The sequence below is a fragment of the Anas platyrhynchos genome, chromosome 16 (genome assembly GCF_047663525.1).
Source record: "Anas platyrhynchos isolate ZD024472 breed Pekin duck chromosome 16, IASCAAS_PekinDuck_T2T, whole genome shotgun sequence".
NCBI lineage: Eukaryota > Metazoa > Chordata > Aves > Anseriformes > Anatidae > Anas > Anas platyrhynchos.
In genome coordinates this window covers 1,002,645-1,011,257 of record NC_092602.1, presented here as the reverse complement: position 1 = coordinate 1,011,257, position 8,613 = coordinate 1,002,645, and the positions used below count along the sequence as shown (strand labels likewise).

Below are 8,613 nucleotides of genomic sequence, written 5' to 3'. Positions count from 1 at the left end.
TGAGAGCTGTGAAACCTTCATCAGGGGAGCCTTTCAGGGTGACCTGCTGTTGGTGATGGCCCTGCTTTGAGCAGAGAATGACCACCACGGGTCCCTTCAAACCCCCACTGGTCTAGTGGTTTCAAACCATTACTGAAGTGGTGTCACAAGAGGCAATTACACAACAGCGGAACTGCTGGCTCCTCCTCAGCACCACCTTCCATGAATAATCTCACCTCTTGACACTGTCGGAGCAGCAAAGAAACCAATCGTGGTGTACAGCTGAAGCTTCGTTATTTACAAACCTGTAACTTCTTTATTTTACAACAGTTACCCTAAAAATATCATTAAGATCATCTTCACAGTTCAAAGCAGGAGCCTCACTTCGCCATATCGATGAGACTCTGGAGGGAGGTTGGCACCCAAGTCTTCTCTCCTTGCACAAACACAACGCCCCTGTCGATGTAAATCACAATCCGCCCAAACGTGTACAGCTGCTTCCCCTCGTGCCGCTTGCCGATCACCGGCATGAACACGATGTTGTGCTCCTCTGCCTTTGTCTGAATCAGGTCCTTGAAGTTCATGGGCACGGAGCTGGCAGCCATGCCGATGCCTCGCTGGGCCATGTTCTCAGCCTCTCGCCGCTCCTGCATGGCCTCGTACTGGAAGTCTTTCCTCCGCTCCGTGTGCGTGAGGTACGCGATATTCTCCCGAGCACCCGGCTGCATGTAGCCACCTGGTGGGCAGACAGAACGTGAGAACAAGGTCCCTGGGCAAAGTCGGTCCAGGACACAGTAAACAGTGTTTAAGTTGAGCCATAATGCTCTGAATCATCCCTTACAGCTTTTGTTGCTTCAGTTTTAGTGTTAATACAACAGACTAGAAAGATGAATCAGAGAACTGCAACAAAAGAGACGGGGTTTGAAAATCCCCAACTGAATCTGAGCGTGCACAAGGATGCTGCACTCCTGCTGAACAAGGGAAAACAAACAGCAACAACAAAATGTACTCCTCAAGGCCCAAACCCAGCCTGTGGTCCCCACCTGCCCCCTCTGAGTTAAAAACAGTGCCTACTGCAAAATGTGGCTAAGGACGGCAGGCACCACGCTGCAAGCAGCAGCGTTGCACCACAGGACTTTCCCTGTCAGCCCCAGTTCCCTATGTAGCTGCACGCGTACCATGCCAGGAATTTCTCAATAGATGAATTCCTCTGAGTGCAATGCCTGCCTGTTTTACCACAGAAACGAACACTTAAAATAGAGCTTAAGGAATTATCCGTGTTTCTGATGCAAATTCTCCATCACACTATAAAGCAAGTGGCTGGGAGGATCACAGATAAACAGTTAGCAGTCTGAGGACAGGACAAATTTCAGGCACTGCTCCCGTGGGCATTTCTTTCCCTTTTTACACAGTTTAATTTCCAGCAAATTCCTAACAATTCTTTTGTATCAGAGGGAGGGTCATGTGGAAGGAAGGGCACTGCTCTAATGCTAAGGAGAAGGAAAAAATAAACCCACACTAAATTATAGCTTCAGAAGCCAACAATTTGAAATGATGGTCTCTGCTGCTCTCTCCTGACATAAAATACCCTGTATCCAGGCGATGCTGAAAAGAGAATCAGTACCCTAATGGCACAGGCACCAGAGATAAAAAACAGTTTGTGCTTCAGTGAAGCACAGATAATTACTATGGGCAGAGTGAAGTAAAAATCCTTCTGGTTCTTAATGCTCACTGGAGCAGCTGCAGTGCTGATTAGCAGGGCCATTCCTAAACACAGCCTGACAAGAACCAAGCGCTGCTGTGCTGCCACCACAGGAAGCCACCTACCAACGCTGGAAGAGACAGCCCGGTTCATGATATCGAGAGCTTCATTAAATTTGTCTTTGATCGACGGATGTGCCAACACTTGGTCTGAGAACATGGACTTCCAGCCCAAGTACCACTTCGTGATCTCTTCATAATTGGGGCTGTTGCTGAGCCAAGAGCACAGCACCTGCAAAACAACAGGACCAGTCAGACTCAATTGGACACAATTATGAAAGAACGTCCATATAATGCATTACTTCATTACTGAGCTTTCAGTAAAAGAAAGACAATGACAGTCTGAGAAAAAAGTCTGGTCTCCTGGGTACGGAGCTATGATGGAAACAGCTCGATGTAGCAGTTGAACCATTTTGGCACTGGGGCAGCAATTACTAGATCGAAGTCACCAAAATACTTCACTTTGAACCATGCCTGACTCAGCCTTGGTAAGCTCCTCACCTGCAGCCACTTGGGGAAGAAGTGTTTCTCCAGCAGCCCAACAAGACTGGAGACAGAAATCATCCCCTCCCAGTCAATCACCCAGTAGAAGGCATCCATGTGCTGCTGGTGCGGGTTTATTATGAGTTCGTTCAAACACATCCCTAGGAAACAGGAAGAAGAGTTACAGCAGAAGGCAACTTACAAGTGCCCTGGGCTATTTCACAACGATACATGCACGATTTGAGGAGCCACGGTACTGCACACTACCCCATGAGACTTTCGGGATCTTTAAACTGTTTGCCTGATCCCTGACACTGGAACAGTGCACTTCCATTTCCCACGATTACAATTTGCTGCCAGAGCTGAGAAACTTATTAAAACATTCAACTGTTTTTTTTTGTTTGTTTGTTTTTTTTGACCACAGAGCTTTTTAGTCAAGTTGCATGGCTGACAGGAATTGCGAAATCTCATGGTGAAAGCATTAACACAGGCCTAAGAATACAGGAGCACCACACTATAACATGTCCCTCCATTGCTATCCGGCAGCCATCAGATATTACTGTCAGCTGAGGAACCAGATGACTTAGAAAAATAAAGACAGAACACTGAGAATAATCACAGGACTTCCCCATGATATCTACAATGTCTGCCTTAAAAAAAAAAAAAAAGCATGGTAGTGGTAACACAAAAGAAGATGCAAACTTTGTCTAAACTCACTAATAATTTTTGAAGTGACACTGACAATCGTGCCCATGTGGTTTTTCAGGGGTTAAGGGGGAAGGCAGCAACCAGCAGATTCAGGAATTTGGCACTGTTTGGCCTGTCTCACCTAGCTTAGGCACGATGTTTTTGACCATGAAGGCCTCCCAGGACCCAGGTGTGAACACGTCCTTCCAGGGCTGCAGGATGAGCTTGGCTGAGGAGTCGCTGGGATGCCATTTCTGCAGCGCGTTCGCCAGCTTGTTTCGGATGGGAGAGTACAGCGGCTCCAATCGTGCCTGCATCAGGGGAAGCCAGGGGTGGATCCACGAATGGATTGGGACTGTGTCTGTCAAAGGATTCCAGTTTTCAACCTGAAGGCAAAACACAGAAGAGAATTCCTAAGTCCATCCGTTGGCAGCAAGTCTTGCCAGATACAGGAAGAGCCATACTGTAACCCCCCAGTACCTAAATACACTGACGAGGCAACAGGCCGGTGTTTTGGAGGTTGTAGTTGGCTGAAATTGAAACACTGCCTCAGAGCAAGGCTGCGTTCCAGCGCAGCTCTCCCATCTTACCTCTTTCTGTAGCTTGGGGAAGATGAGCTGATCCAGAATGTTATCCAGGATCCACACGGGAACAACGTGCACCCAGCTGTCCAAGAAATCCACCATCGACCCGCAGTTCCTCGGCTGCCACTGAGCCACTATGTTCCTGACATATGGCATCCAGATTTCCCACATCAGTCTGGAAAAAAATCAAAGTTAAGTTCAAAGCTGTAGCCCCAAGCCTAGATAAACCAAACGGATAACTTATTTAAAAGCTACTTCCTTTTATATAGTAAACAGCTGGATTTTAACAGACATCTCAAGAGAATCATCTGGAAAGCACGCTTCTCCCTCTTCCATCACTGAGGAAGCAGCATTTGAAGATACTCAAAGTGCAATTAATTTCTTATTTACCTGTGAAAAGCATCTGTTGAGAGGTCCTGCCCACCGTGCGATAACAGCTGGTCGTTTTCCAAAAGGCTCTTCCACTTGGCTATGATCTCCGTGCCATACGTACAGTCCTGGAAACGATAAGGTGTAAGTGGTCGTTATCCTTTTTCCCTCGTTTCAGCTGGTATCTACAAAGAACAGGCCGGCAGCGTGCTCCGCCAGCCAGCTTCTCACTGACTCAGACAACAAGCTAGGAGCCTGCAGCAGTTATTAAGGTCCCACAAGAGGAAACCCCCCCTTTATGGATTTATCATACCTCCAGGAGGAGGAAGGATTGTCAGAACTTTTTCAGGGGTGCACAGAGAATCCAGACTCTTAATGGAGCACAGCCTAAATGGCATTAGGAACAAACACTGCATACCTGACTGCTTGAAAAACAGACCCCTCTGCTTTTCAAAAAATAAGGACTAGAGATTTAGGTTTTATCTGCCTTTTCTTCCTAACATCCATAAAAAGACTTGACTTTAATCCTACAAGCCCCTAAGCTGTTGGCCATTCTATACAACACTGGCCTTGGGCCCTAGGAAGTGTCTGGGTATGTGTGCAGGGTGGATCCATCTTTCTGCATGCTGATCTCACTCTGACATGAACACTGGGAGTGTTCTCTGGAGCCTCCTTTTCTCCTGTCAGGTGAGAGGAAGTGTCTGTCTCTTTTTTAATTTTATTTCCTCTCCAAAGTGGACAGGAATTCTGGGCAAGGAGGGGAAAGTTAAAATAAAAAAGCTTAAGCCATCAAATAAAAACTGCAGGTAAATCAAACTAACACACACCTTGAGGGGATCCCAGTTCTTGAAGTAATCTTTCATGAGAGGATAAACTATTGCCACCGCCAAGTCCACCCTATCGGACATTCTGTATTCTTCGTAGTACTTGTCTTGAAGCGTCTCAAAAATCTTTGCGCACTCATCCAGGGTCAAGGGATTCTCACAGTTGGGCTGCATCCGCCTCTCGCACTCTTCCACCATGTCCAGGACCTTGCTGAGATTGCTGATCGCGGTCTCCTCGTGCGAGAGGACTTCAGACATCTTCTGAATCTCGTGGGTCAGGTTGACGACCATGTCCCTCTCATACTGCAGCTGCCGGTCGCTCTGGATGATCTCCTGCTCCGTGATGTCGATGAGGAGCTGCAGGTTGTGCTCCAGCTCAGGCAAGGCAAATCCCTGGGGCTTGGCGTCTTTGCCCAGCGGCTGCTGAGGGCTGTCGTCAGGGATGTTGTGCTTGTGGCTGATCTGACTGTAGCTGTAATAAACCTTCTGCTCCCGGCCCGTCATATCTATGACCTTCCAACAAACAAGAAACATGTCTTAAAAAACGTATTTCATATTAAATTGGGAGGAAATTCCTTACCAAACTGGAGACTTTTAACTCCCTTCATTACTCCTGCAGGCTAGTAACAAGATCTGGTATTCTGACAGGCAACTGGAGGCTACCTCTAAAAAGGCCCACTGCTGGCCTGAAGATTTACAATGAATAAAACACTCTGCAGTCAGAGCTGGAGGACTCTGCCTCTGAACTCAATTTTACCACCTCGCTGAGTTAATCTGCAAACTGCGTTGATGCAAGCAGTATTTTGTTTGTTGTTGTACAGAAGTCTTCGGTAATTTAATACTTTTTTTTTTTTAAAGACACGTTAATTTTAGGTGAGTATCTTAATTAAGCTATGTGAGCTATGACAAATGTGAGACAACTTCCTAAAGGAAACAACCCCAATGTCCCAGGTGATGCTGTGGTCTATTAAAGGAGTTGATAATGAGTCTGAGGCCTTGATTTGCATGAGGCTGTATACAGTCAGTTTTTACAACTGCCTTCTATTGAGGTTACTGATGGCTAAAAAAACCCCTCATAACATTTCATGGACAAACTGGCTTCCAGAGATACCATCACTTGGGTATCAGCCTTACCTTGACCTGAGACAGCTCCTTCTGAGGGGCTGAAAGCTGTTTGTTGATCCTGCCCTTAGCTTTCAGTTCTTCTACTGTCTTATAGCTGTATTTGGGCTTCTTCTTGCCTCCATTGGGATCCTTCCGCCACTGGCTGAGCTCTTTTTGAAATTCCTAAACAAAAACAAAAGGAAGTTGCTGTTGATGCTCTGTCTCACCCCAAAATTGTTTATTCTCTATGAAAAAAAAAAACACTAGATCAATGAATAATGCTTTACGGAAGAATAACAAGAGGTAAAGCACAGCAGCCAGCTGGCTCAGCCAACCACCTTACTCTAAATGCTAGCAGACTGTTTCTTACCTTTTTTTTTTCCTCTAAGCTAAAGCCAACTATTTATTTGGGAGGGGACTGTTTGAGGATGGGGTTCTAGGAATACTACCAGAATAAAGTGGGCCAGAACCAACAAAAAGAACATTGCAAGGACAGGAACAGATACGACATAAATTTCACTTAGATACATCTCTAACTTCTTATCTAAAATGACTTCAGACAGTTTTCTTTTAACACAGAAGCTGATACTAGAACTGAATTTTGTACAAACAGCACAAGAGGGAAAGCAGGTGTACCAGGAATCATAAATACCTCTTCGGCTTCTTCTTCTGAGTCAACAACAGGGAAGTCTTGCAAAGACTGGCTGGTTCGTTCAGAGCCATACGCTCCCACAGCTCCTTTGCCCTTTCTCTGCTTGGCCTCAATCGGATTGATGATACCTAACAAGACAGGAGTTAGATCAGGGGGAAGAACAGCTTAACAGGGAGAATACTTTTCTTACCGTACCTTAATTATCCCATCAGCACAAACACCCAGCCTCGCACTCCCCCTCCACTACTGTGGCATCCTTCTCCACTTCACTTATTTCTAAGCGACTACAAAACCACTGATTTGCAGAGGTGCGCACACACAGCGTTACTCACATCTGCATTTTATTGCTTTTTTATTCTATTACATAAAATAACACCCCCTGTTCTGTGAGCTGCCAACCCTTGGCATTTTGTCTCCCTTCTTTCTTCCTGCTCTCGCTTGCAGAAGAGCAAGAACACAAAACTAGCCTTTGATAAGTTACGTACAACTGAACCTTGCAATGCTGACCCAAACCTCTTGCAAGAGAAACAAGAGCTCATTTGTAAGCCACCTGAAGATGAGAGCTCTTTATAGAACTCAGTCCCTTCTCCAAACCACAACTCAACAAGAAACAACCAGACAATGGCAGTACCTTGCGCATTCTTCCCGAGACCTTTTCCCGGAACGTAGCCCATCTTCTGGAGGAGCTTCTGCCCGATGCCCTTGGTGTGTCTCTCCCAGCTGCCAAAGTCCATGAAAGGTTTTGTGCCCCCTACGAAGCCTTTCTGACTAGGCTTGAAATTACCGCCCTATTAAAACACACAAACAGAACACAGAAGATGTTTGAGGAGCTGCAATGTCTCTCTTGGAGAGACAGAACTCCCCAGCAGCGATTTATGTGCCAGCACAGCGCGCTGCTGCTTCCCCTGCTCACTGCATCAGGGAGCCACATCTGTGCCCACGGAAGCTGCCTGCCATGCAGGAACCCACTCGAGCTGCTAGTTACCAGGCTCTGTCACTGTTAGTTGGCGCTGTTTCCTGAGCCTTACTGAATTTGAGAGTTGAAGATGAGTACTTTATTGTTTTAATCTGTCAGACGCTCAGATCAGTCATATTGTTCAGTGAGATTAAGAAAATTAGGAATTTTGGTTGTCCAAAGAAAGGAAATATGCATCATATGGAAACGCATGTTCCTTTAGTTTAACCTCAGCTAACCAAAGAATTATTTAGGAAGACAAAGAGCCCACAAGGGAGTGATTTTCCCAAGGGCACACAGCATTACATCAGAATAACTGTGAGCAGAGAGAAAACCTCTCCCTTAATGAAAGACCTAATGTTGTGGTTCCCTGGTTTTAGTTATTTCTCTTTCCCTAGTGCCCCCTCATTGTTCCATGAGCCCTTCAGCTCCCCAACCACACCACGCAGAGCTGCGAGCACCGCGGGCCACGCACCGTCTTGAGCTTCTTCGACACGAACTCCTTGGGCACCTCCTCCTGCTTGGCCGGCCTCTCGTCCTCCTCAGAGTCCTCCTCAGACCCATCCTCCGCCGCCGCCTTCTTCAGCCCGGCGCTGATGAAGTTCACGGGGGCCGAGTAATCCCTGGAGCTGCACCGGGACCGCGCGGGGGGCGCTCAGCGAACGGCACCGGGCCCGGGGAGCCCCGGGGCCGGCCCCCATGGCCGGGACCCCCCCCTCACCCCGCCCCCCCCCCCCCGTACCGCTTCCCGCCGAAGCTGGGCCTCTCCTCGTCCGAGTCGCGCTCTGCCCACACGCCGTACGTGGCCTCCTCCTTGCTGGGCCGGTGCCGCGCGCGGTGCGGGTTGAACTCGTTGTGCAGGTCCCACTCCGACACCTCGAAGCGCTCCAGCTCCACCCCATCCTCCGCGCCGTACAGGTGCGACATGGACATGGCGCCGCGACCCCCCCCCCAAGGCCCAGCCCCGCCGCCCCCCGCCCGCTCCCGGTGCCGCCCCCGCCGCTGCCGCCTCAGCCGCCGGTAACCGGAAGCCGGAAGCCGCGTCGTCCTCTTCCGGTACCGCCCCCCACCATAGAGACGCCGCCCGGAAGGAGCGGCCGCACTCGCGCCCCCTGCGGGCGGGGCCAGCCGCGGGTCCTCCCGGGGCGGGGTCGCCCCTTATTAACGCGTGCCTCAATTAGTGATTAACGAACACAAGCACAGCCCGCACAGGGC

At 48.5% G+C, this 8,613-nt stretch overlaps 1 protein-coding gene across 1 annotated transcript; it reads right to left on the bottom strand.

Moving 5' to 3' along the window:
- Positions 1-268: 268 nt before the first annotated feature.
- Positions 269-8,417, bottom strand: TFIP11 (tuftelin interacting protein 11). The gene is made up of 12 exons (XM_038187511.2): positions 8,141-8,417; positions 7,874-8,027; positions 7,075-7,231; positions 6,444-6,571; positions 5,822-5,974; positions 4,691-5,200; positions 3,885-3,991; positions 3,501-3,669; positions 3,053-3,296; positions 2,242-2,384; positions 1,807-1,972; positions 269-715 (listed from the first exon to the last, which is right to left on the bottom strand). Exons 1-12 carry the CDS (start codon positions 8,329-8,331, stop codon positions 360-362), a joined length of 2,478 nt encoding a protein of 825 aa, XP_038043439.1. The 5' UTR covers positions 8,332-8,417; the 3' UTR covers positions 269-359.
- Between the last annotated feature and the right edge of the window lie 196 nt (positions 8,418-8,613).

Coding starts and splice junctions, on each gene's coding strand:
- TFIP11 (XM_038187511.2), bottom strand. CDS start 8,331: ATGTCCATGTCGCACCTGTACGGCGCGGAGGATGGGGTGGAGCTGGAG. Junction 7,232..7,873: donor TGTCGAAGAAGCTCAAGACG/GTGCGTGGCCCG, acceptor GTGTTTTAATAG/GGCGGTAATTTCAAGCCTAG. Junction 3,992..4,690: donor AGAACTGGGATCCCCTCAAG/GTGTGTGTTAGT, acceptor TATCGTTTCCAG/GACTGTACGTATGGCACGGA.